Raw genomic sequence first — 27766 nt, forward strand, 5'->3', positions numbered from 1 at the left:
CATTGTGCAAATGGCACATTTACTGAGGCAGCTGATTATTTTGCATGAGTTTTTACAACTATAAAGGTATCACACCAAAGAAAAGGCAAAATGTAGGTATTTAAAGGCAAACCCTGGGTCCCAGAGGAATGGAAATGTAATCAAAAGGAGTGGAATATAACTTCAACACAAAAATGCCAGATACATAGAAAAAAAAAAGATTGAGATCCTCTTGAAAACACCTGCTGGATACATCTGAGGTCTCTTATTAGAATGAGGGAACAAAAGGGTGTTTCAGTCAAAGCTGAAATAAATCTGAGAACATACTTATCTGTGAATGATCCCTTATTAAAATCATCCTAAAATACTTCTGGCAGCTTAGAAGAATTAGTGTATGCCACTTCACATTTCAAAATAACATCTTTGTGCATTGAGATAGCTTAGCTTTAAAAAGTAACGGAGTGTTTTCTTGCACATGTACTCTCATTCAGAACAAGAAAAGAATGATTGAAATGACTGACAGAAATATAATTTCTCTGATGTGATTCCGTTGAGGTAGACGAAAAATAATTCACTGGAGTCTTGAGAAATCCTCATAAAGAGGCTAGTTTAGGTTGGTCAACACTGTGCTTCACATATGTGGAAACAGTGTTTTGGAGCCACAAAATTAATCAATGTTGAAATCTATAAAGTAAATAAATATTAGGATTCAAACTATGTAAACACTTCATTAAAGGTAGGCTGAGATGGAGTGTGGAAGTTTCAGAGTCAGTCTGTCAAAAGCAGGGAACCAGTCCACACACTGTGCTCAAAGCTTGAGCTGGAGTTTGACGAGATTAGACCGCTGTAATACTTCACTTCCAGTTCACTGTTAGTTCAGCACACTTCAGCTGTCGAACTGCTTCATCATGAGCTTCCTGCTGACTTCATAACCCAGGAACAGAGCCCCATTCGCAGGGAAGGTGCGGACCATGGTGGGGGTGAGACCAGAGTAGAGAGCCCTCACACCTGAAACAAACCAACAGCAAAGGTTTGATTACGACTGGTCATCAAAACAGGAGGAATCATACAAGAAACGGCATCTATAGCGAATATCCAGCTCCACTTTTTCCTACCTTCAGCCCTAGCGATGGTCATGAAGGTTTTGAAAAACCCTGCCTGTTTGCCCGTCATAGACATGACCTGGATCCGAGACTTCACGCAGTCCATAGGATAGACCACCAGCCACAGGCACGCTCCCCCAAAACCTCCGCTGAACATGATTGGAGCCACACCTTAGCCATGAAAAGTGACACAGATAAATATTAACTCACTGATACTGTTAATGTGATGAGTGAGTGGTGAATGGAAATCATCTGTAACTGCCGAGCCAGATCTCAAGGTTACAGTAAAATAACCTTTACATGTGAATAATTGGAAAACATTATCATCAATCCATGAGCACAATTATGAGAAACCGTTGGTAAAATTGTCTCATTTTTCCCAGAATGCTTGTCAGAAACATTCAGGGTACATGTTGAGGATTGAACAATGGGTCTAGTGTGCATGCATGTGATATTTTCTTCTTTGATTGTCAGTCATTTTGCTGTATTTACCTATGTCATCTCTGTCACAATGCATGTAGTTGGCAAAGCTTGTGCGGCAGAGCTCATAGGCACCGAAGAAGCAGAAGTAGCCTGGCACTTCTCTGGCTATAGTGGTGGTCAGACCCTGGAAGAAGCCCTGTGCTCCCTCATTCTTCATTATGGATTTCACCACTGACCAAACTGTGCTGTGGATAGAGAAGAAGGACATGTGGATGAGTCACTAGCCCTTTTATATTGAGTTCAAAGCAAACAGTGACGCTAGCAGTGTGGAACACTGAGCACTGTGTGCATGTGTGGACAGTGACTGTATATTTGTGGCACTCTCGCTGTTTGTTTACCAGTTGTGCCTCTCGTGCTTCTTGTATCATAGAAAAAGGGGTCTGTCATATTAATTGCAGAGCTTCGTTACAGCACTGTTGCGTACTTGCTATGAAAAAAGGACTAATACGATAGCAAAAGAATTTATCTAAAACATGCAAAAATGCAGCACCCTACTCATAACCTTAACCCTAATCTAAACCATAAACCCGATTCATAACCCTAATCATAATCCTAACCCTAATGATAACCTTAACCCTAACCCTTTTCATAAACTTATCCCTAACCTTAACCCGACAATATGTCTGGGGGTCAATATGACCCAACAATATATTGCGTGGTCAATATGACTCAACAATATGTTGCGGGGTCAATATGACCCGTCAATATGTCAGGGGGTCAAAATGATCCGGCAATATATTGCGGGGTCAAATTGACCTGACGTTCAAAATGAACCGACAATATATCGCAGGGTCAAAATTACCCGACAATAAATTGCAGGGTCAACCTCAACCCCAACCTTAACCTCAACCTCAACCCCAACCCCAACCCTAACCCTAACCCTAACCCTAACCCCAACCCTAACCGCAACCCTAACCCTGACCCTAATCGTAACCCTAATCATAAGTCTAACCTCTACCCAACCCTAACCCTAACCCTAACCCCAACCCCAACCCCAGCTCTAACCCTGACCCTAACCCTAACCCTAACCTAATCGCAATATTGAGGAATATTATCGCAATTAGATTTTCCAAAATCATTCAGCCCTAATATTTAGTATCTCAAATGTTTGAGGTTATGTTTTTAAATACCAAACGTATTATTCTACGTGGAAACCGTACCGTTTGTCATCATAATATAATCTGTTTGGTGTAAGCTCATAAACAATCTTAAAATGTATGCAATGCCAGAGTAAGTTATGCTAAATGTCAGACCTTTTAAACACTACTTACTTCTGGCTCTTGGCAATCTTTCCTGATGCCTCCATTTCATACATGGCTTGCAGGCGACACTTGACGAGCTCCGTGGGGCAGAGCACGAGCGAGGAGAAGATAGATGCGACTGAGCCGGCACAGGCTTTTTGCACGTCACTGATGCAGAGGGAGGGATAAACACATGACATTTGGAAATCATCCATGTTTGTCTCACAGTAAACTAAAGACAGCCTGGTTAACATCCTCCTACCTCAGCACAGCTTCACTGTGCAGTCCAGCCGTGAAGCGGATGACCTGCTGGCAGAAGCCGTAGCTCATGAAAAGCACGGAGTTCTCTGCGATGTTAGCCATGAGCGCTGGTGTGGTGCCCTGGTAGAGGCCGCGCAGGCCAACCTGTTTGTAGGTGGACGTGATGCAGTGGATGAAACCTTTGTACAGCTTAGGGAAGGTCTGCATCTTGACCTTTGCTGTGTCCAGAGGCTGCCCACTGAAAACACATGCAGCTCCACCTTGGATGGGGACAGTAAGAAAAAGAAATGTCACAGAAAAAATGATGCAATAAAACAAAGTAAGACTGATTTACAAACAACAGAGCAATCACAGTTTGAGCACAAAACATGTGCTGTGAGGAGAGGGGGTTCACTCCACTGAGCAGTATCACCAGTGAATGAAAACACAGAGAGAAATGAGCCGTAAAAACACAGGAGTCATCATACTCTCCTGCTACATCAGCACTAGCTCGGGTGCACTTTGGTGAAGCAGTGGAAAAAGTGGCTGGATTGATCAACTGAGGTTAAATTTTGCACATGTTTTATGCTTTGTTAATTCTTGGAGCACTGTAGTTACCTACGGCTCCTGCAGAGAGGTCGATGACGGCCTGGACAGCGGGGTGTGGGGCCATGGTGTCCAAGAAATTGCTGTAACAAGTTTTATTCTCCCTCACAGCTACCTGAAAAATAAAATACAACTAAAATAATTAGATTATACCTTGTAACTTCATACACTGCACCTTTAAGAGCACTTTGATTCCTGTAAATGCAGACAGATTAATGTGTTTATTCAAAGGCTCCTCTAAGGCTGGGAGTGTAACTTGTTTTTTCCAGCAGAGGGGTCTTGGTCTGGAACAGGGAGCTGCAGCAGCTGTGTTATAAAGTTCAAAACAATAAAACCTGCCCGGATTTGAGGCAACAGTAACTATTTATAGTGAGCTGCAAAGGGGTAAGTATGGAGATGACCGGATGACCAGAGGTGTCAAAAGTATTCACATTCATTACTCAAGTAGAAGTATAAATAAAATACTAGGGTTTAAAAAGACTTCTGTAGAAGTTGAAGTACCACCTCAAGCTTTTACTCAAGTAAAAGTGTAAAAGTAGTGGTTTCAAAACTACTTAAAGTATAAAAGTAAAAGTAATGTAAGGGGAAAAAATGCCATCAAGGACAAAAGCTTAAGCTGCACCACAGGGGCCTAAAGTGTACTACCCTACCTCCAAAAAAAACAAGTTTCTAAAGGCCATAATGACTATAATGTTATATCAATATGTTAATGTATCATGTTTATACTTCTCATCCAACCACAATTAAATTCACTCTATCCGGATGGCACGATTTATCGGGATAGGTTTTTGTTTTTGTGTGTTTTTTTTTAACGTTGACAAGCTGGAATGAAAACAAGCCGAAATGAAACCAGAGTAACAAGGCTGCTTTTTAAATTTTAAGGAGTAGAAAGTACAGATAATTGCATGAAAATTTAAGGAGTAGAAGTAAAAAGTTGGATGAAAAATAATTACTCCAGTGAAGTACAGATACCCAAAATTTCTACTTAAGTAAGGTACAAAACCTAGACCACCTCAACTTCTCTCTTTCTTTCTTTCTTTCTTTTCTTTTTTAAATTTGATTAATGTTTGTTTATTGTAGTCCATTGCCATTTATCTATTTGGTGACTACTGTATTTAAAACAATGTATCTGATTGTTTTACAGAGGGAAATTGATTTATTATAATTTTCTTTGAATGCAGAGACAATGTTCATTGTTTTGTTAGAGGAAAAAAAGAAAAAAGATGGGCATTGTACATTTTGAATTGACATCACTGTATTTTGCTCTTGTGTCCCTAATACATTATTTTTTTAAAGTAAGGTAACAAAGTATTTGTACTCTGTTACTTGACACCCCTGAGAATGGCTGATATGTACAATACAATTCAACATCACTATCATACGGTAAAAACAGACTGTATTAACAGCAGATTGAGAGATAGAAAGTGTCTGAATAAAGAAGAAAATAATAACTTTCTTGTGTCTTGTAACACTTGATCTTATCTGTCACATTTGAAGTGGCAAAATGGCGAAATGAAATGCACCTCATTCTAAACTCTGAGGACTTTTTTAAAAAAACTACATTATTCTACTATATTTTCCATTTTTAGTACCCTGCCCTTTGACTGCTGACTGTAAGATAATGTTAATGTACAGTGAGGACAGGCCAGGCCTCTACTCATAAAAGTAAGGCAAGGTTACCTCTAGGGGGCAGCATACAGTTTCTCTATATGCAGATATGAAACATCTTTAAACACCACATCAGCAGACAGACACGTGTGAGCTTTGACTTCGTTTGGGGACAACATGGAGAGAAATAATGTCAAAACCGTCAAAACATGTGCCTTTGATAGATAACGCACATAACAGAGATGTGTGCAGCAATTTGCAACACTTGTAAGTTTGTGTAAGCGATACAAAATGAGTAAAGTTGCATGTTTTCCTCGAGGATATGGTAACTTAGTAAGCACAACAGCTCAAAAACACTAAAGGGTAGTAATAATTCAAAAACACAAACCTTACAGAAGAGCTTCAACGACCTGCTGGTGGGGTAAGAGTCTGTTTGTCACTCATATGTCAGACAGTTATCTAAGGGAGCTGCTGATCAAGCATCGCCCACGGATGGGTGCATAACACCACCCACTCCACAATCAAACAATGTCTGAATGTTATCTCATTTGTAACATGTACCCCTGTGATTGTCAATGAATGGATCGGCCATCAGTGATAATGGTGAGGAGGAGGAGAAGCTGGAGGTTGTATCATGACCCCCAGATGAGGAAAAACTGTGAGATCTCACTCTGAGGAAAATTCCAGGTATATCAAAAACACTTTTACAACTCTAATTTTCTACGGAAGTCCTAAGTGGACATACGGAAGAGGATTAGGGCTACTGGGGAAAAAAATGAAGGGCAATTTTTTAAAATTATTATTATGATGAGAAAAAAAAATGTAAGGTCAAAATGATTAAAGTCAGAATTCTGAGAAAAAGTCAGAATTCTGAGATTAAAGTCAGAATTCTGAGAATAAAGTCAGAATTCTGAAATTAAAGTCAGAATTCTGACTTTTTCTCAGAATTCTGACTTTAATAATTTTGACCTTACATTTTTTTTTTTCCAGTGGCCCTAATCCTCTTCCCTACTCATCGGACATGCATCCCTACATTTTATTTACCCAGTTTTTTCATCAATTACCAGTAGTTTTCTCAAGATATCCGCTCATTTTCTTTGGATTATTTATATTAAAAAAAAAGTGGCATGAAAGTGATTGGTATGAAAAATTACCAGTCACGTCAAACTATCTTTGCAAATACTTTTGTCAATCAGGCACAAAAAAATCTTGAAGGACTCTTCTCATGTTCTTTATTCAGAATATGAATTATTGCCCTCTGGAAGACGGTTCAGAGCGAGCAGATTTAAAAGATTCCTTCCTCCATACTTCCATTACTCTACTCAACAAACAATCTGCACTAACATAATGCTCTTCTATGAGTATGAGGGTTCACTTACTCTGCACTAATGTTAATATGATATGGCTTTTTACTGACACTTTGGTATAATTGTTGTATTATGGTATTTTTTTGTGTCATTAATATGCCACAGTGACATGTTGTTTTTATCTTGACAGTGGGCATGCTATTGTATATTGGTATGATGAATGAATGTATTGATTGTGAGCAGCACTGCACTTATGTCCACGACAAATTTCCTCCCAGGGACAATAAAGTTTATCTTATCTTATATCCCAGTCTCAAGATAACACTTCTTAAGTTATTCAGCTGTTTTCTTGAGATAGCAACAAATTGTTTTATTGTTATCTCATGGAATCAGAATTGGCTTTCCAATCATATTACATTAATTTTCCTTTTAATTCATTTTATCTGTTCATGAAAATAAAAACTTGTTTCCTTGTGATAATGGGATCATTGTCTTGTGATCTAAATCAGGGGTTCCCAAACGTTTCATTCTGTGACCCCCAAAATAACAATACCAGAGACTGGAGACCCCCACTGTCCTCATGTGGTTAAATTTTGCTCACAGAACTAGTAGGCCAATTCGAAAACCTACAGATATCTTTGTAATTTAAAGAAGGCTATAGCAGGATAATTTCCCTTAGGGGTCATGTGGCAACAAGGTAAAGAAGGAAAATTTGACAATGTTTAATATTTACCTTACTGTATCTAAGATTTAACTGCACATTTGGTATATGTTTTTACAACAAAAGGATAAAAGATGCCATTTTAGATCAGCTAATTTTTTATTGATTTTTGGAAGGCATCTTGCGACCCCACATTAGTTTAGGTAAGTTACGGACATTTCTGTTTTTATTTATTTATTGTGCTTTAGCATCTCAGCGATTATGAGGTATATCTTTTGTCATTGTTGAGACAACAACAGAAATTCACAAGTTACCACAGGGGATTGGATAAATAAATGTATGGATAGATGTATAACCACTAAGGGCCACTCATATTGCTCTGGATTCAAATTTCCCTGATTGTGTTCTGGACATTTTGAGCAATACTGCTAATGGATCTATTTTATACAGTCTATATAATGAACACAGTGAAAAATGTTTTGTTGATGAGTCTTTTTGGAAAACGTCTTACTTACTAAAATTTGTCACAGAGAATGAATGATCTCCATTAAAAAAATGTCATAAGCTGTTGCACACAAAACACACAAAATGCCACAGAGGCATCTTCATAATTTAGGATCTCTGACAAATATAGTAAGCACGGAAAACTTCCGGTTCACGTTCCTTTGTCTTTCAAAATAAACTCACTATAGAGGTGGAGTTATACAGCACCCCCTGCTGGCGTTTTCATGTGCTGGAAAATAAATGATTTAAGGGATTATTTAACCTCTAAACCAAGGACAATATTTTACAGGAATGCTGGCATTATTTTAGCTTCCAAACAGTCTGCAACAACCGTTTCTGAAATTCCAACATGTGGTAGTTTATTTGTTTGGTCCTATAATCAGCATGTTGTCTGTTTGGTTTTCATGTAGCAGCGAGAGTCAGAAGATTCCTCTAAATAACAAATGAAAAGTTTTGCTCTGTTTTGATTGTTTGGCTACAACCAGATCAGAAAACAAAACTATATTTTTTGTGAGATCAAATGCCAAAGTAGGACAACATACATGATGACCAGATAAGCCAACTAAAGCGACAAAAGTCATTTATGTATCCCACAACATCTAATAATTGAAAGTTGATCTAACTCCAACTGAACCAGTGATTTGACAGGTTTCAAATAAAGGTCAAACACCATAGGAGAGAATGCGTTTACATTCTCTTACAGGCCTTTTTTGAGGTAAAGCTCCACTTTTGTTCTCCTCTTTCTACCAGATAACTTGGTCCAACCTCATAAACTCAGATTAAAGATCCCCATGCAGATTTGATGCAGTTATCCCTCTGGGATAACAGATTACACCAAGCCCTGTTTAATATTTACAAAAACCAGGCGGCGGAACACTTTTGAAATATTTAGCCAACAAGTGCATCACACATAATCCAAACATCCAATTTGTATAAATAGAAGAACTTGCTCGGGATGTGCTGTTCTGAATCAGAGCCTCCCTGCACAGTTCTGCACTCTAAACCTCATACACAGTTTTGTGCATAATTACCCTACCTATTATTAGTGATGTCAGGAAGTATGAATACTCCTCACAGCACAGAAGCTTCATTAGAGTTGAGTTTACATGGAGAAAGTTAGTCATAGTGTTTAGCTGAAGTTAAAGTTTTTCTCTGAAATACTTTCCAGGTTTTTTTTGTCTTGCAAAGAGGACAATGGCTGCCATGTGAAAACAGTTATTTAATTATATTATTTTCTCCTCAGACTTGTCACTATGAAGGATTGCTGTGAAAAGGCTTGTTCACTGCTATAGAATTACAACAATTTAAATACATGTTAGGCAGCTGGTCAAGATGTTTGGACACAGCCAGGACATATGATTTATTGATCAACAAAATATTTTAAATTTGTAGAATTGTTCACAACTCTGTATATATTTGTCGTCACTCCAATGATCTCGTCAGTATTAGAGGCGGAACAATTGAGTGGAGGAGTTCAGCTGTTAAATCTTTTGTAATGTGAATTCAGTGGCTCACAAAGGTCATGAAAGGACAATCAATTAAAGTCCTGTTCCCAAAAATGTAGATGTGCTAGAAGTATTTGTTGTCCATCTATCCATTATCTTTCCTCCTTATCTCATTTGGGGTCACAGGAGTATTTGTCCGGTTCTCTTTTACATACGAGTCAGCACTGCTGGGTTAACACTCCTGTTATGTTCGTTTCTCTGGAACAGCAATAATGTTCCTGGGTCAATTTGACCCGGGGCATATTTAATTATCCAAAAGTGTCATAACCCCAAAAAATCCCAATACACATTTTTTTTAATCAAATTTTTAACTCCATTACTAACCATTTAAATCAAGATTTAGTCCATTGATGTTCTTTAATTCTCACAGATCATGGTTCAATGAGGATAACTCACTCATTTTTCATTAAAATTCATGTTAAAACTATTTTAATGTAAATTGGAAAGCCCTAAACATAAATACAATAGTTTTACATGACATAGATTATTTGTATTTAATTTTACATTTTTATTTTTATGAAGTGATGTTGAAAATTTGACACGACACCTCTTCCGTCACGCTGCCCAGATATTTATGCTGCATTTAGCTGGTTTGGAAGGCATATATTACCTAAAATAGACTTTAAAAAGGGTCAATTTGGCCCGCAACATAACAGGAGGGTTAAAGAGTTTGCAGAAAATGTAAATTAAAGCTCCTGTGGGGAGTATTCAGTGGTTATAAAACAGACTGAAATTAACAGCGAGAAGTCTTTATGACCTGCAAAAGCAAAAAGTACCATTTCCAAAAATAGTAATTCTGCATTGTAATTGTTAATATCTTAAACTGCTAAGACTGAGTAGGTGTCAGGTCAGACAAGGGCATTTAACGGCAGGTGGAGGAAATCCCCTTTGTTCTTTTCTTCTTCTACAAAAAATATTCTCTTTTTAAAATGTCTACCGCACAGCTCAGAATGGATCTTTTATATTTCTTGTTTCTGCAGCATGTTGTAAATTATGTCTCCCCACACCCTGACCCCCTGGAAGAGAAAACATTGAACAACTTGCACATGCAGTCTCTCAGAGTGGTGAGTCTCTTTCCACCTTTTCTTCTCAGAATCTCAGCCTCTCTGGCGTGCCCATTTTTATACCCAGTTACAAATCTGTTGAATATTAACATAATAGGATGGCCGACATTCCTCCAGGTGTTTTTTAGCATTACACAACTTTTTCAGTATTTCGTTGTCACTATCTCACCTTTTTTTGAAATATGTTACTCACATCAAATTTAAAACAAGCATATATTTCTAATAAATCAATAACATTTTACAGTTTCAACATTTGATATGTCATCTTTGCGCTATTTTTAATTAAATGTAGGGTTTAAATTACTTGAAAACCATTAACATCTGTTTGATCAACATTTCACAGCGTTTCAACTTTTATAGAATTTGATTTGTAGACTGTTTCATTAAGAGCTAAAATCTCCTCACAGGAGCTTAAAAGGCCTTTTATCATTATTTTTCTTTACTCAGTCCTAAAATCACTTTGTTTGAATATTACTCTCTTGATGCTGTTAGTTTCTAGCATTGGAAAGGTTGTAAATTTAATTATATTTTTCTTTTATTTCTGCGAGTATAGAAAGCTAAAGGTATTAGGGATGCAGTTGAGCTGTAGAAAAACGGTATCACCTTTACATTCTGATGCAGTTAAATAAATACAAGTTTGAAAAGCCATTCTCTGCATTATTCAATTCAATAAGTCACACTGATGTTATTCATTCATGAACTTAAATGCTCCCAAAATACCATCTGTTTCAGCGGAGTAGTCTGGGATTAAATACATGTACCCTCTGTCCACAGGCTTATCCTCAAAACTAAGACCAGCGATGGCTTACAGCAGTCTAGACTCACATGTTCTAACACCTCCACTCCTCATTCAACCTTTACCTTTACCATGCATGCAATCAAAATAACACACACTCTTCTCATGTTTTTCATATCACTTTGCCTTTTATCAAAAAAAACAAACATTGACGTTGTCTACATCACAGACAAGAATCATCAATATTCTGTTTTAAACAATTTTGCCATGAACAGAATGAACCCCATGCCCATCCCTCCCCTGGAGCAAACTCCTCTATACACAGTATACTTTACATACCTATAGTTCCTGTTCAGTCATTTTGCAATTTACATCATTATCAAAGTAGTATCAATAGCTTTAAAATACATACAATGCTCTTTCCATTGTAATTATAATCGCTATCCTGATTGTACATACAGTATCATTTCCCACAGTTAGAATCTGTATTTAATCCGCTTGTTGTTACAAAATATTCTGGAGAGACAACACAAGCCTCTGCATTCCCTTGAACCAAAATACTTGTAATGATTGGCAGATGAGAAGCATTTTTTCGTACGGCTGCTGTATGTCATGAGAATGGAAACACTGCAGAGAGCTTCACGCTGTCAAAGTACTCTGGATTACACGATAAATCAAATGATATTTACTCAAATCTATAGTTTTTTTTTTGTAAAGCGTTCCTCGTATTTGAAGTCAGTAATATCCTGAACCCTTCTCAGACTCTCCAAGGGGCTTTTCTACCAACTGTTGCGTCTGCTCCCGCTCCAGATTATGGGGTACGGCCACAGAGTCTGGGTAATCCCCAATTAGATGAGTTGCACTGATTGAACAACAAAGAGATTATAAAAGATCACTTCAACAAAAGACAGGTTAGAAAAGTGGAGCTGGTCCATGTTAGTGTATGGATTTGTTGTACAAGAGTTTGGCAATGAAGTCCTCAGTATTGAGCACAAACTTTTGGCAGTAGCGGGCTGCGCTCAATCGATACACTTCTTTTTTTTTTAACATAATATAGGATTAAAAACTGACTACTAAGTGCCATACAAGTTTGTAAAAATCAGATTTTCTAAACTTTTTTGTCAGTTTGGGGTCAGAGGTCCTCGACCCTTCAGAGATCACAACTCACACATAAAACTTTGGCACCAGAAACAAGGCCTTTGTAAGGAAAAGTGAGTCATGTGTTTGCGCACATTTCCAACAGATTACTAAATGAATGTGTGGAAGACTTGCAGGAGCTGGTTCGTGTTTCCATCTTTGAGTTAACTGTAACATAAGTGATCCATAACCAGACACCAGTAACCACAGACAGGCACTTTAAAGTGTCCTTTCTTGAGGGACGGATCAGTCAGTGAGGAACCTCTGGATTAAGTAGAGTAAATATTTGCACCTTCTTTACTTCTATGATTGAAACACTCTGGGTTTTTTCTTATGTGTAACAGCGTGCAAGTGCAGTAAATATCCAGAACAGAACTTAATCTAAATGTGGGAAAAGCTACAAGTGTTAAAAATACATCAAGAAAGCCTTCTTTCGTTTGTACCCTGTATACACACAGCCAGAGCTCTGCACTGAGGGAGTTTGGTCACTGCAACACCATATCAAGTGGACATTTTTATTTTACACAAACACGTCCGGATTCAATGTACAGTTTCACATACAGTATGTCACAGCATGTCCCAAACTTCCCTCAGTGGCTCTGGATACAGTCAAAACCAGTCTGAAACAATGAGTCACACCACCTTCAGAAAACAAACATCTTGAAAAATCAAGCGACTTCTTTTTTTTGGCCCTGTGGCTGTCAAGTGAAAAATATTTTTTAATCAGCTCAACGGCTGATGTTTGTCTACTCTCTGCAGATGACGTCCACAGCAGACCTTCAACTGTGGTCACACTTTGTCTTGTTTTTGGCGATTGGTTTGACAGCAGCAGATTGTTGTAAAAGGAAACAAATGAGAGAGTAATGAGTGTGTGCAGGAATGGCACTGTCTCATAGTTTAGTCACAACAGAAGAACTATTCACACGTTCTGGAAAATGAATCTACATTTAGATTATCCAAATAATAAGAGCAAAGCACACTGTGTTAATACTGTTTCAGAGCCGTCAGCCACCAGTGCTGACTCTTTCTGATGAGGTAAAACCAACTTCATGTTTGTTTTGGGGTTTTACAGATACTGGGAGTAAATAAGAGCACATATCAAAAGTTTTAGGACTAGGGACAAAGGTCCAGATTAATCAGGAGACAGTTTCTTTTATATACAAGACACAGGCAACTGTTTCAATTACTTCTTGGTGTAAGAGCAGGGATTTCTTAAACACAGAAAGGTACTAAAAATAATTTGATGTTCAAATCTATACAAAGCAGATTTTTTTCAAAACAATTGTCTGCTTGGTAGTGGACATGAATACAGAAAAAGTACATCAGGGGCTTTAAGTGGAACCATCTCAGGGTGTGAAACTACAGGAACTTTTTTTTTGTTTGTTTCTTTGTTTGTTTTTTTGCATTGTGTAACTTTTTGGCCAAACCTCAGCTTGAAGAAGCCAAACTAAAGAGCGAGTGAGTGCTTACATTGTGGCTGAAGTGTTAGGCACTGCAAAAAAAAAAAAAAAAAAATGAGATTTCTTTTTCTAATAAACACAGTAAGGCAATTTGATTATGGCTGACTGATAGCAAAAAAAAGTTTCCGGTCTGTTGTCTGTAAAGTTCAACGTATTCACAAATTTAGACTCAGGAGAGAAACACCTTCTTTTTTTTCCCTTTTTCAACAACCCATTTTAAGATTATCTGTGTAAAAACAGCTACAATCAAAAATGAGGCACTTTATAAAAGAGTATATAGATATCTCCGCTATGTAGTATTAATCATTATATGTATACTGTATATTTCATATAGCACTGTAAAGTGTCACTTTATATTAGAATTGTGATTACTGAAAACAAACTACAGTATGTACTATAGTTTCTGTTGTTCTACTTGTATACTGTAGTATATACTATAGTATCATATACAGTTAGAATAGAAAAGCTCAGTCACCCAAAAGCCTTTACACTCTGACGACACTTGTCCACGATTTTGTGCTACATGTTGGATCTAAATGCATCAAATTGTAAAGTTTGTTTTCAACTCAAAGAGCTACATATTTTCTAATAAGATATAATATAAATGAGTCGTGCTGTACTAACTTAATCAGCAAAAATGAACGGCTGTTTTTGAGGGTTGCAGTTCAGACTTGTACAAAAAAAAGTTCGGAGGACGCTCATGTGTCTTTTTAACATCCCAGGAGAATGTTCTGGGTGAAGAAACTTCAACATCTACTACTTTTCCCACTTTGAGATGTATGTACTGTCTAATGTATTTCTCTAAAAAAAAAGAAGCATGGTGCATCTCATGGATGGCTTCTATTTCATTATTTAACACTGTAAGAAACAGCTGTCTCCAACAAAGTTCATGAGACTGAAGTATCATGTAAATGATTTAACATCCGATGTCGTCCCTTTCCTCTACCTGACAAATCGTTGTTGAATTAAAAATGTAGGTATGAGGGGGAATTGGTGCAGCTCACGTCCAGCAGAAGCCATGGAACTTGTGCTTGTTCATTCAAGTTTCAACCGTTTACTCAGCAGCTTCATCTTTACGACTCAAACTCAGTCGAGGCAGATGGCTGTCTAACATGAGTCTGGTTCTGCTCGAGGTTTCTGACTGACGTTTTTACTTTCAGCTGTAACTTGCTAAATGTTGCAAAGTGCTCTACCCATGGTGGATTAAGATGAGATAAGACTGAGTCCTGCCTGTGAGATCCTGCCCTGATGTTGGGTCCCTGTTCATTATTTAATCAAGGAAGGTCTGAGCTTCCTGAGATAACATTTATTGTGATTTGGTGCTATATAATAAGTAATAAAGATTAGAATAATAAAGATTGATTGATTGATTTAAAAGTTTGAGGATTCACTGTTTTGCTAACTGTATTTCTTTTAATCTGAGGAGTGAGATCTTGACTTTTTATTTAGATTTTTTTATTTTCTTTGGGGTTGATTTAGTCAGATTTGGGGGCATTTTTGCCTTGACTGATAACAAAACTGAATATATGAAATGTGGGGAAAGACATGCAGCAAAGAAGTCGAACCAGCGACTGCTGCGATGACGTCTATAGCCGCTTTTAACTGCCAGGAGAAACCAGCACACCAACATTTAGTTTTGTTTTTCTTTTAAAAAGTCTTTCTTTTTTTTTTTTTCAAAGCCGCAACACTCAGCTTCCCTTTCAACAAGCTAATAAGTCTGTCATGAGGTCCAGTAAGCACATCTCACTGAGGACATAACATACATACAATCTAATTATTGATGTTACTGCATGTTTGAAGCTAATTTGATGAAGCCGTTTACATGCGAAGCACATGAATGTTACGTTAATTTGGTTGTTTTTATGCAATATTGCAGACTGGGATGAATAAATGAATGCATTATGCCTCTATGTGCTTGCTTATGTGATATCAATTGTTTTGCAAAAACGGTATCATGTTGCATCAAAGCTGTGACTTTAGTCATGTGACTTCTTTCAGGAATTTCGGTTTAGCACAGACATTCATATTTAGTCTTATAAAAGGACTATCTTAATGTTCAGTCGCTGTAAAGGGGAGTTTGGAGTGTTGAAATAATATAAAATGTGGTCATTGTATTTTGGCATATTCATGACTTTTTTAAATGGCCCTTCTGGACTAGATTACTTATATTACTGTATCTGTGAACAAAGCAGACTTACAGCAGGGGAGTACTGGACTGGACTTTCATTCAGGCAAAAATTTGAGAACCAGCCTCAGGACATGACAGGACATGTTTAGTTTATAGATAATCAAAGCTGGGACTGTGTAAACATATTTCCTGTGTGAGTGCACATCTGGAGCTTTAGGGATAAAACATAATTCTGGGAGGAAAATCACAGAATTAGAAAAACGACCATTTTGAAAGCATGAAACGAAAGCTTCTGTTCTCATGGCTCAGCTACAACCTAAAGATAAACCCTGAGCACAATAGCATCTGAAAATGAAATTGTAATCATATCCTCTGATATCCAATTTAATTCGGTTTAGACTCCTGTGGATTTTACTAAGATGGGCGCGATTTTCTCACAACCATTTTGTCCCCTGTGAGAGAATCTGACGGTAACAAAATTTGGATCTAAATTTATGTTGTATGACATCACTTCATGGCCAACTTTATAATGAAAAATGTCCTGTATCTGTAAAACTGAGCGCATTTTGAGGTCCTTAAGTAGCACAAAAACGTTGTCCAAAGTATAAAGGCTTTTTGGATAACTTGATATAATAAATCAAATATGTTTACAGTGACAGCGTGTATGAATGTATGAAACCTCTGCCAAGCTGCATTTCTGATTATTTTCAGCTCAAAATGGCATCTGATGATCATTTCACTTATAAAATACAGACAAAGGATAAATTAAGGATATAAAAACATATACCTTAAGGACTATAGTTGAGCCCATAAATAAACAGCTGAGCCTTAATTCATAAGAGTTAATCATAGCTTGGCTCCAGCACTGAAAGTGTTTCAAACCAAGACTCACCGATGGACCTTTTTTCCATTTGTGTGTTTCCCTGAAAGCCTTTTTAAACTATGACTTTTTCCTGTTTGATTGGTAGTGTGCTGCATTCAGGTGAATCTTTTTCCTGTTTGATTGGTAGAGTGCTGCATTCAGGTGAATCTTTTTCCTGTTTGATTGGTAGTGTGCTGCATTCAGGTGAATCAAGTTAAATGAAGACTCTGTGATTGACATTACAACACAATCTTGTATCAAATTGTCATCCTTTGTCTATATGGGGCTCAATGATGATCAGATGTCATTTATATTCACAACGATGAAAAATCTTTTCCTTACCCATTGTGTGTGTGTGTGTGTGTGTGTGTGTGTGTGTGTGTGTGTGTGTGTGTGTGTGTGTGTGTGTGTGTGAGTGTGTGTGTGTGTGTGTGTGTTTGGCACACATTTGGTTGACAGAAAACAGCAGACGGGATGGGGATGAGTCTTCCAGGGTTTTCAGTGTTCAGACTTCAGTGTACAGTTGTGTTGTGGCAACAGAGCGGGCCGTCCCCTCGCAGAGTGAGTGTGGAGAGATCAACAATCTGGAAGAACAGAAAGACAGAAGGCAGGCATTTATGTCTTCATACTTAACACTTAGTAATTTGTGTTTTTCAAAGTGTTTGTGTGTTATCTTTTATTATGGTTTTCATCAAATGTGACAGTTAATCTAGTTTAAGTCTCTCCAAATAAAACACTGCAGACACTGAAACAGTTCAGAGTCCATGATATATCCTTCAAAGCATATCACATGTATTGAATCTAAAGCTCCTGCTGGCTGCTTGAGTAAACGTCACATGACATATGTTATCTTTTTAAAAGGATTCTCTGATGCACACTGTTCTAGATGTCAACAGTCTGTGTGTTGTCTTTGCGTCAGACTTATCAGTTTGAGTGAATGTTTGAAATGTTTCTCCTTTCAGGGAGCCCCCTAAACAGCACAAAGAGCCTGCTGCTTCAAAGGTTCTTTCTTCTTCTTTTAAGGTCAGGAAGAGTTGTCTTATAATATAACTTTATCAAAGAATAACTGTTCATACATCAAGGGAAGCTCAGACAAGAGGGCTGAGAAATCAACCTGTGGCTTTATTCAGCTCTGAGTCAGTGTTACCGCTCCAAAGACGCACTTTCAGGGACAAATGATTGTCTGCAGCACTTCAACCAGAGGGTAACAATGAGTTCAATCATGTGCATTTTATGCATTAATGAAGTATGATAAATAGTGTTGCATTGTGCAGTTAAAAATATACCTATTATTACAATTAATTTATTTTTTCAAGACACTCACTTTGCAGGCTGATTCACTGCAAAATTCCAAAACAAGCAATGTTTGGGTTTATTGTCTTGTAAAATAAATAAACAATAATTCTCAATAGGCTTTAGTTAAGCAACATATTTCAAGATATTACAAGCCAAAAAAGAGATAATTTGCTTGAAATTATCAAGAAAAAAAAGGTATCAAAAGTATCTTTGTTAAGCTTCTTGAATCAAGACTTTTTGTTGTGTCAAGAAACCCAATAAATGCATTTTTCTTACCCCACATGCTGTTTTTTTTACTCTTAAAGCAATTCAGGTCTCTTTTTTCGTCTTGTAGTATCTTGAAATATAACATTTATCTGGACCTGTCAGGTGAATATGTCTTATTTTAACAATTAAACTAGAAATAAGAAAAAAAACACAAGCTAAATTTTGAGTTTTGCAGTGTTCCCCATAATGCTTCAATTGTATGTTTTGATGTTAGTCAATCAAAAAAAAGACAATTAACCATTATGAGCAGCAGACAAGCTCTGGTGTTTATCTATTTACTTTAGGGGTTTCAAATGATTAATATTTTTCATTGTGATATTTGGCTGAATTTAATTAGTTAATAACAATTAGTTTCATTTGTATTTGCATTTCTAATTGAATGTCTAAAATTCCATTATTTTGCTTTTCAAACTGTTAAGTCCATAATGACAATGTGAATCAATAGAGCCAACCTGTCGACAGGACTGCAGCGTGTTGCCACACTTTAAGCAAGCTCTGTAGTTAACGTATTTAATTCAGTTTCATCCACTGCTCCGTGGTGATTCTCAAACTCCAAAATAGTGCTCTGACTGCTTTTGTGATGCGGTTGCCGGCTGATATTCCTCTGATTAGTTGCACCTGCATGCTTGGTTTGTAGGTGCTAGCACAAACTTGATGTACTTGCTTCATATTTAAATTCCATTTGACACAAAGTGCATATTACTTTTGACTCCTGAACTGAGCCGTCCTGGAGATTTTCAAAGTGAAATTGGCCGTTCAAAAGCACAGTGGTGTCACTTTTCTCCATCCATAATTTTAAACTCAAGTCACATCATGATCAACAGGTTAATGCTGACAGACCTAATTTACTTCTATTTTCATGGGGTTTCCTCTCATGTGTAATGTCTTTTATTTATTTATTTATTTATTTATTTATTTATTTATGGGGGAGGTGTTGTCCTCCTTATCCTTTAATCAAATGTCCTCCCATTATGAATCCACCATCACATGTGTATCATTTGTTCCTATGTTTTGTAGTTAACATGATACATTACATAACAATTAAATAAAAAATAACAACAAATGGCCTCATAAGACTTAAGTTAAATCAGTAAAATTAAAAATGTGTGTCTTGCTCAGACAGTAAGATAACAGACTATCAGTGCAGAAGAGCAACTAAATCTCCCCATTTGCATCTTTAAACAAACAGTGTCATATGCTGATACATATTCAATTTAGAGTGTCTTATCTAAATGTAATCAAAACAGGTGCGGTCATGTGTTTTGATGTATCTGCAAATGACAAACATGTCTGCTTATTTGAGTGTTTGTACTCTGCAGTGCAGCCATCATCCCTTTATCCAAGATTTATATACTGAGCTCCATTATTAGAGCACTGCTGCAGTCAATGAAAGCCTGATAAACACTATTTGTAGTGTATAGGAGTGGAGGCACATTCTCTCTCTAATTGCTGTGTGAGAAATTAAATGAAAGAGTAATTTACAGAATATTACGGAGCCTTCGTTTTCTAGCCATGCATGTTAAACGCATAAATGTACAACCCGGGCCTGAAATAATGAGGGAATTGTAATGATTATACATGTACACGTACAGATTGAATAGCATTAGCATATCAATCATGTAAATGTTGTAGCTGTTGTGAATAAATAAATAAGGTGCACAAGTTGTTTGTTCCATTTAGTCCTCTGATTAATATTTAAATTTACATTTTAACACACAGCTTTCATTTCTTAGCATAGAAAACAGAGGATTTCTTATACATTTCCATGTAAACCAATTAAAAACGCACTACAGTCAACAATGTTTACCATTCAATAATGGTGCAATAAGGGAACCCTCAGAGCTACCCTGTGAAATCCTGCAGCCGATAGCACACCTACACATGAACATAAACACCTTGTCTGTGTTCTGTCCCCTCTACCTCCATTTATGTGAAATGGCTCATTACCAGCAGACAAATCAATTGGCTTTGCTCTCTGAACACCCACTTGTGATAATAAGAGACTCTACAGACAACCCACAGCCGAAACACTGTGCTGCCCTCCAGCTTGAAGCAAAGGTACACATCAGTAAAAGGATGAAAAAGGAGAGTGAAAAGGAGTGACTAAGACCCAGACAGGAGTTTTGTCTGTGAATTATGCACATCATGTTGGAAGCTTACATCCAGCAAGCAATCAGGAGTTATATGTCTTTTCATTTGCTTACTTTGAAATGTGTTCCTTCTGCTCTGTTTGGTTTCTCAAAGTTATAGTTACTGATGGCTGCTGTGATTATTAACATGGTGGGTTAATCAGCTGATAATTTACTTGATTTGGCGATTAATAATTCATTAATCTTAATAAGTGTGTATGAGTTCAGGATATCAAACGGTATGTTTTGTTGGTTTTTAACAAAACTGGTGTGATATGCTGTATATTTAGATTTGTTGAAAATTTTAACCTGCACAATTAAAAAAAATAATAATTCTGGCATTGTTTCCTTTATTCATTCGTTGAAGGACAGGAAATGTGGGGAGTAAAAGTTTGGAATGTTATGTCGCAGAGGGTCGAGGACAGGAGTCAAACCAGCGACCACTACAGCCACAGAACATGGGACACACCTCAATCTAGCCCAATCTGCGCCAAAATCTGCACAATATTTATTTAAACAGCAGTGGAATATTAAATAATCTAATCTCGGGTTGCCTATCTATTCTTTTAATTCCCTTACAGATTGTTTAAGTATTTTTTTCAGCTCAAATGACAATCCAGCTCATCAAAAAGTAAATAAATCTAGTCAAAAACTTGGAAATTATTAAACAGTTTTACAAAAAAAATGCTGCAACAGACAATCTAAGTATTCATACAACTAATGTAATTTCTCTTAATTTATCTATGTTAAGTCTTTAGATTCCTTTTCCATCAAACCATCAGAGGAAAGACAGAGGGTGTTCATATTTCAGCAGTATAATCAGAAAAAAGAAAGGCCTATTTTTTGCTAATTGACTAATTGTTGCAGCTCTACATAAAATATTTTTTCCAGACAAAATGCAAAAAAAAAAGTCTTTAATCCTGACTTGTCATTTAAACAGAGTGAATATGAGTTTTTTTTCCACTAAGTAAAGGGGCTAATTTAACAAACTTGAGTCATATTTGTTAGAAGACGAGCGGGGCGTTTAACTCCTAATATTATCATTCAATTTCCAATTTCAGAAATCCTATCAACCACAATTCTGTAATGATTTTGAGATATTGCTTAGAAATAATCATATCAATATTTATTAGTTTTTGACTTTAATTCTATGTTGATCAAATTCAAGGAGTTCTGAGTCCATTGTGCTGCTTTGTGTACAAAATGTGTCAAAGAGACTAAAGCTGTGTGTTCTTTTCAAATCACACAGAGACCTCAGTCAGGTCTCTCATGGTACAAAATGTTCTTCACCCTCCCATTGTTTGATAGATATTTTAAGATGAAATCGTCTGCATTACCAGTTTCTCTTACCTTGACCATCTTTCCTGCTGCTCTGGTGTGCTCTCAGTTCATCTGACTTATAGAAATCAATACTGGCATAAGTGTTGAGGCTGGGGCCAGCACTGCTGCCCATCGCACTTCCTCCAATGTTGTAGGCGGCAGAGGTTCGCTCCACTCCAGCTTGAGGGTTCTCCTTAACGGCCAAGTCAAGGTCAATATAGTTAAGGCCTTGTTCAGCAGATGAGGTGGATGCTTGTGGTGGAGGTGTGGCAGATAAACCAGCTGCTTGCCTGCTCTCCCACGGTGGGCATTCCAAACCATGCCGATGGCTCGCTGCCTGGCTGCCCTCCGGGAAGAGGGAGGTAGAAGAGGGTGGGTGGCGTGGAAGGGAGGGAGGTGAGCTAAAAGTCTCTGAGTGGTGGCTCTGCCGTCCCTGCTGGTCACCTCGCACCATTCTGCTGCTCCGCTCAGGAGACTTGAAAGACTTGACCGGGGAAAAGCCCAGGCCTGTCTCCTGAATGGTGGATCTTGCTGAAATGCTGGGATCTGAACCTTTGTTGTCCGTGAATGCCATAGAGGTGTCTGTTGGCAATGCTGCTGTCTTTACTTTTGTTCTGTAACTGGCATTGCCCTCCGCTGCCAGAGGAGAGGACGTGCTCTGTTCATGTCGGGCCTTTGGGGCAACAGCTGGTGGGACCTGTTGGGTGCTGAATGTGGATCTAGCAGGAGTCAGGGGCGCTGAGGGCTTCCCTAAATCCATGCTGACGTACTCAGCAGAGGTGGACAAGGGTGCGGAAAAGCTACGTGGAAGGTGAGAAGGATTATCATGGCAGAGGAGTGGTTGATTGATGGGCCGGAGTGTCCCATGGATCACAGGTTGTCCGCGTTTAGATCCTCCATGCCGTCCTCCATCGTACTTGTCCTCCTTGAACACAATACTGACATACTCACCAACATTTTGAGACACTGGCTGCAGATTCTCCTTCACCCTAGGCAGAGTGTTTGCTTTAGCAATGTCCGAAGCCGTGCTCAGGGGGCGACCCCTCCTTTGTTGCTTGGGGCTCTTACTGCTTGAGCCCCATTTTTGATGGTGACGCCCATCTTTTGTGCATGTTCCCGCGCTCTTGAACTCTCCTCCGGTCCTTAATAAACTTAACCCCCTCCCTGCTGAAACAGACTTGTCTTCCAGGCTTTCACTGCTGGCCGAGCTGGAGGAGAAAGAGGAGGAAGACATGGAGAGTTGACAGCCTCCTGCAGAGCCCACTGCAATTTTGTTCCTCTTGCTGTATCCCACTCCCCCTCCCCTTCCAGCAGTTTCATGCCCACTGCTGTCCTTTTTTCCTTCCCCTTTGTTTAAGTCCTCCTCAAAACGAGTATAGAGAGTATGCTGATATGCTCGGGGCAGGGAGAAGTAGGAATTGAACATTTTTGGTTGGAGTTGGTGCTGCTCAGGGTGTGAGGGTGGTGTGCTGCAGGCAGAACGGCTGCAGACAGGTGAGATGTTCATGTAGTCGCTGGCTGCCCGGCTCTCCAAGCTGCCCCTTCCATCCCACATGGCCAGTCCATGAAGGTCTGTGGAACTGCTGCTGTTAGGAGACATGACCATGTAACCCTCAGTGCTGGGCTGGCAGATGTGCTGAGGGGGAGACACACTGTTGTTGGGGGTCATAGCCATGTACTCATCATCTGCCCCAGGTTTAGCACTCTGGTCAGACATACCTATTGTGAGAGAGAGTGAAACAGGAGGAGACGTCACTCCAGGCAACATGGACATATAGCCACTGTCCACAGCAGCTCCTGGTTCCACTTCTCCCCTGCTTTTGTTCGCTCTTCTAATCTCTCCTACGTCACGCTGCCTGCCTTGGTTAGCACTCTGTGACATGATGGCATATTCTTCATCATCTTCGTCGTCTTCATCTTTCCTGTGTGGAATCAGTCGTTCATGGGCTGCCAAAGGAAGTGAAGCCCTCTTACTTAGCAGTCTGCGCTCTGCCTCAGATTCCCTGCTGGATGCACGCCTCAGAATCCGACGACCTTTAGAGCGATGATGGGAACCAAGGAGGCCCTCTCTCTGTCCCATCACTATGTAGCTGGAGGAGCCTTCTCCGTGCGCATGATGGCTGGAGAGGCTGGGGACGAGCAGAGAGTGTTCCCCAGGACTGGAACCGTATTCATCCGAGGAGCCGTAGTCACTGGGGGAACCTGAAACAGAGACTCTCTGAGAAACACGAGGGTAGGAGCAGATCGTCATGCCTCCCACTGCTGCCCCCACCAGGCCACACTCTGAGCCATGCCCAGAGCTGGAGGACAGACTCGGTGCAGGGGAGGGGGCAGGGTTAGGCGTGTAACGTGCAAGGCTGAGGGTTATCTTAGCAGGGGTTGGGGCCCTGGTGGGTTTGGGCCTCAGTGTTGGTGTAGTGGAGCAGGAACCATTAAGACTTGGGCTGGAGCTTGCCCATGTCCCCTTTGCACTTGCTCCGCTCTCCTCTGACCTGGCGCCAATGCTGGCAGTTCGTGCCCTCGGGAATCCGTGGCGTGATGTTGGTGAGGTACTCGTGCTGCTGCCTCCTCCCGGGGTCTCTGTGCGGGCTCGTCTGGAGAAGCCCACCTGGCTCGGTGGCAGGTTTGGATGATGGCGACGGCTTGGGACGCTGATGGGATTTGAAGCAGTACCACCTCCACAAGATGTCCCCACAGATTGAGACTTACTGCGCTGACGGAACTCCTCACTCAGGGCCTTCATGGCCTCCAGCAGTGTTTCGTGCATGTTCTGAGCCACGACTGAGTCATCAACCTGCATCCAGAACTCTCCTGGGCCGGTGATCGCTGAACGACCCACCTCAATGAAGAAAAAGTTCTCTGAATGGCCACACCTGCGGACATTCATCAGCTGCAACACCACAGATGCCACATCAGAGTTGATTTTGACAAAGTTGACTGTTTTGTCAGTGAGGCACAGCCGGTAAATGCCCACTAAGTTCCTGGCATGTCCAAGACCTTTAGGCCAAACCTTGACCTGCCAAACTTCCTTGAAGGTTGGAACAGGAGATGGCGAGCTACACTCTCCACTACTGCCATAGTCTTCAGGAGTTTTACCTGAATAACAACAGAGACATACATCAGTACAAAAAGGAAAGGAAATGGAACACATCATTGATATAGAGAACATCTTACAGACTCAGCATTTACATAAAATACTAAACTTATTGTAATATTGATGGAGCCATAATGACAAAGCCCACTAATAAGTTCCCCAACAAGTAATTTTATATTTCTCTATCTTAATAAACTGCTGCATGCACAGATATACTGTCAGCCAAGTAGCTCTGCTGCAGCTAACTCATTTCCATTACTTACGCTCCACCATACAATCAATTCCTCATGTTTTATGAGGAGTGGAATACATTTAATAAAAAAAGCAGAGTGCCGGGTTGTGACATATTTTGTCATAATTCAGTTCCAATCCCATTATAAATAAAAGGATTTCAGTTTTTAATTTAAAACGTAATTTAATTCGGGTTTTTTTTAATGCACACAGTCTGTCACATTCACTGAAGAGCTAAAAACTATGTATTTTTCTCTCATCAGGAAACATACAGATGCTTATACTGTAAAGATTCATATGTCTCAGTCTTCATTTATGATCCAATGCGCATGACGAGCAGGTTTGTGCTGCAATAAATTAAGAATATTGTTTGACTGTGGCTTTCTTAAGATAATCTGAACAAAATGGGGGTCTGTTCTCAATGTGAATCTATTTAGGGTTCAGCTACTTGACAACATTAAAGCTGGGTAAGCCCATCATCAGTCCCTTCTTCTTCTTTACTGAAATGCTGAGGATAACAGGGAGGGTGGGTGGTGGTGTTCGGCTCTGGCATAAGGATAACAACGTAAACACGAGGATAACCAACAGAAACACATTTTTCAGTGAGAGCGCACTGACGATGCCCTCTCCTCCCTTACAGCAGCAGCACCGTGCAACACAAATGTAGGTTAGGCGAGCGGCAGTCAGCGCTGTGCAGAAAAACAAAAACACAGGCTTCAGCGGAGTGCACCACGATAGGCTACTACTATATGATGCATCCGTTGGATGGTTGCTATATGCCCACTGCGCCATGCAAAAATACACCGTCGAGTGAGAAGAGCTGCATTTAAGACAGACAAGACCATCGTCTAAATATACGGATTGCATAAAGATGTTATTTGATACATAAAATTGCAATTTTTTGACCGAAAATGATCCGCGGGTTACAACTGTAATAAATTGAGACTGTGCAGCACAAACACAGCACATGCCGCCCATAGCGTGTTGGTCTACCCCGTTCAGAAGGATCCACCTGCCTCTTGGTTAAAAACACACCGTCCAAATTGCATCTCTGTTGCATCCTTTTTTTTTTTTTTTTCATGAAATAGATATAATAAACCTGCAGCAAAATATTCAAACAATTCAATCAGGTGCTTTGCAATAAACAATTAGGAATGGCCGAGCCAAATAGTATATGGAGAACAAACAGCCTACGGCAGGATAGGCCTGATGCAGAAACAGACAGTAGGAATCACACTTCTTATATGTCTTACAGTTGCACTGAAGGTCCAGCATCGCTTGGTACCACTCATTTTGGATCTCCTCGCTGTCTGCAGCGATGGCAAAGCTCTCGCTGCGGGTATAAAGGACTATCATGTGCTTGTTTTTGGAATCTGCCCGCTTGTTGATGTTGAAGCAGGTCTCCAGGCTCAGGACTTTTTTGGGCACAGGTGATTTACTGCGGAATTTCTTCTCGTTTTCATAGTACTCCAGTCGAGCAGGACCATGCTCCGAGGCCGCCCTCAGCACGAAGAACCGCCGGTGCATTGATTTATGCTTGCGGAGATAGCCGCTCTTCTGTACGTCTTCATAGTTCTGCGGCTCAGCTGCTTGGTTCTCCATGTCCAAGGCACGGTGATAAATATTATAAGCCAATAATCTAAAGCAAAATGCCGAAGTTTGAGTGTACTCCTGATTAATCCATTGCAACTACATCTCTCGTCCTCCCCGTGTCCACATTTGAGTGTCCAGCATATGAGCGAGGGCTCAGGATGGAATAATCAGCCAAACCATGTTTTGGATCAGGTCTCATTCTCTGAATCCAGCAGCTGCAGGAGGATCCGCGCACCGAGCGTGCACAGCGTCCACCGCTGCTCGCCCTGCAGCCCAGCCCAGTCCTGCCCGATCAGGTCCAACCACGGTGCAGTTCAGCTGCTTCAAGACGTCTCCTCCACCTGTCTGAGGTTGCCCACAGTCAGTCGAACAACTGTCAAGCCAGGCGAAGTAAAAAGTGAACTTCCGGTGCACGCTTTCAAAATAAAACTCAGTCTCAACCTGAACAAGACTACTACCAATGTGATCATCAAGTTTTTTTTTTTTTACAAAAGTAAGTAAGTAAGTCAATTTTATTTAGTATAGCACCTTTCATAGAATAAAATCACAAAGTGCTTCACAGAAAAAAATATTCAATTTAAAATGAAATCCAAAAAAAAAAATGAAATAAAAAACATTAAAAGAAACAGACAATAGCATAATTAAAACATTAGTCTGTACAAGGTGACTCGAAGGCCTGTTTAAATAAAAGTGTCTGAATAAGTTTTTTAAAGGCGACAACAGAGACAGCTGAACGAACATTTACAGGAAGAGCGTTCCACAATGTTGGTGCCACCACTTCAAAAGCACTGTCACCTTTTGTTCTTAGACGAGCTTGAGGGACAACCAGCAAGCCCTGGTCAGAAGACCTGAGTGACCTATTGGTGAGGTAGGGGTGGAGCAGGTCAGCGATGTATTCAGGAGCCTGACCACGCAAAGCTCTGTACCATAGACTGTAAAAAATATGGACGTAGGATCCGTGACGTCACCCATCTGTTTCTGAAGAGCTGTTTTGAGACCAATCGGCTGCGGCAGCCATATTGCTTCTGTCGAGCCAGTGTGACGTAAAGAGGCGGGCTTTGAGCCTCCTAGCCAACAGCTGCAGTGTTCCTGCAGTCAGCTGTGCCTCTCATTGGAAGACTAGTAATCTCAATATCTTCCAAATTACCGAATTAGAAAAAAATTCACCCCCCTCACAGTGAGAGGACATCGAGAAATTAGCTATTCAGACTA

General features: G+C 39.5%; 2 protein-coding genes and 1 long non-coding RNA gene across 3 annotated transcripts; 1 reads left to right on the forward strand and 2 right to left on the reverse strand.

Moving 5' to 3' along the window:
- slc25a15b (solute carrier family 25 member 15b) lies at nucleotides 1–5920 on the reverse strand. Its single transcript, XM_034683807.1, has 7 exons — nucleotides 5649–5920; nucleotides 3665–3767; nucleotides 3069–3327; nucleotides 2837–2974; nucleotides 1575–1750; nucleotides 1095–1253; nucleotides 1–987 (listed from the first exon to the last, which is right to left on the reverse strand). Exons 2-7 carry the CDS (start codon nucleotides 3717–3719, stop codon nucleotides 866–868), a joined length of 909 nt encoding a protein of 302 aa, XP_034539698.1. The 5' UTR covers nucleotides 3720–3767; nucleotides 5649–5920; the 3' UTR covers nucleotides 1–865.
- On the forward strand, nucleotides 5358–17229 carry LOC117812839. The gene is made up of 3 exons (XR_004631277.1): nucleotides 5358–5947; nucleotides 10218–10301; nucleotides 17084–17229. It is a non-coding gene; the product is annotated as an uncharacterized LOC117812839 (long non-coding RNA).
- On the reverse strand, nucleotides 11230–26929 carry si:ch211-284e13.4 (insulin receptor substrate 1-B). Its single transcript, XM_034683806.1, has 4 exons — nucleotides 26215–26929; nucleotides 21667–24732; nucleotides 17071–17208; nucleotides 11230–11899 (listed from the first exon to the last, which is right to left on the reverse strand). Exons 1-3 carry the CDS (start codon nucleotides 26561–26563, stop codon nucleotides 17201–17203), a joined length of 3423 nt encoding a protein of 1140 aa, XP_034539697.1. The 5' UTR covers nucleotides 26564–26929; the 3' UTR covers nucleotides 11230–11899; nucleotides 17071–17200.
- Between the last annotated feature and the right edge of the window lie 837 nt (nucleotides 26930–27766).

This window comes from Notolabrus celidotus, chromosome 5 (genome assembly GCF_009762535.1).
Source record: "Notolabrus celidotus isolate fNotCel1 chromosome 5, fNotCel1.pri, whole genome shotgun sequence".
Taxonomy (NCBI): Eukaryota; Metazoa; Chordata; class Actinopteri; order Labriformes; family Labridae; genus Notolabrus; species Notolabrus celidotus.

Coding starts and splice junctions, on each gene's coding strand:
- slc25a15b (XM_034683807.1), bottom strand. CDS start 3,719: ATGGCCCCACACCCCGCTGTCCAGGCCGTCATCGACCTCTCTGCAGGA. Junction 2,975..3,068: donor CACAGTGAAGCTGTGCTGAG/GTAGGAGGATGT, acceptor CCTCTGCATCAG/TGACGTGCAAAAAGCCTGTG. Junction 988..1,094: donor GACCATCGCTAGGGCTGAAG/GTAGGAAAAAGT, acceptor GGTTTGTTTCAG/GTGTGAGGGCTCTCTACTCT.
- si:ch211-284e13.4 (XM_034683806.1), bottom strand. CDS start 26,563: ATGGAGAACCAAGCAGCTGAGCCGCAGAACTATGAAGACGTACAGAAG. Junction 24,733..26,214: donor GCTGGACCTTCAGTGCAACT/GTAAGACATATA, acceptor GTTGTTATTCAG/GTAAAACTCCTGAAGACTAT.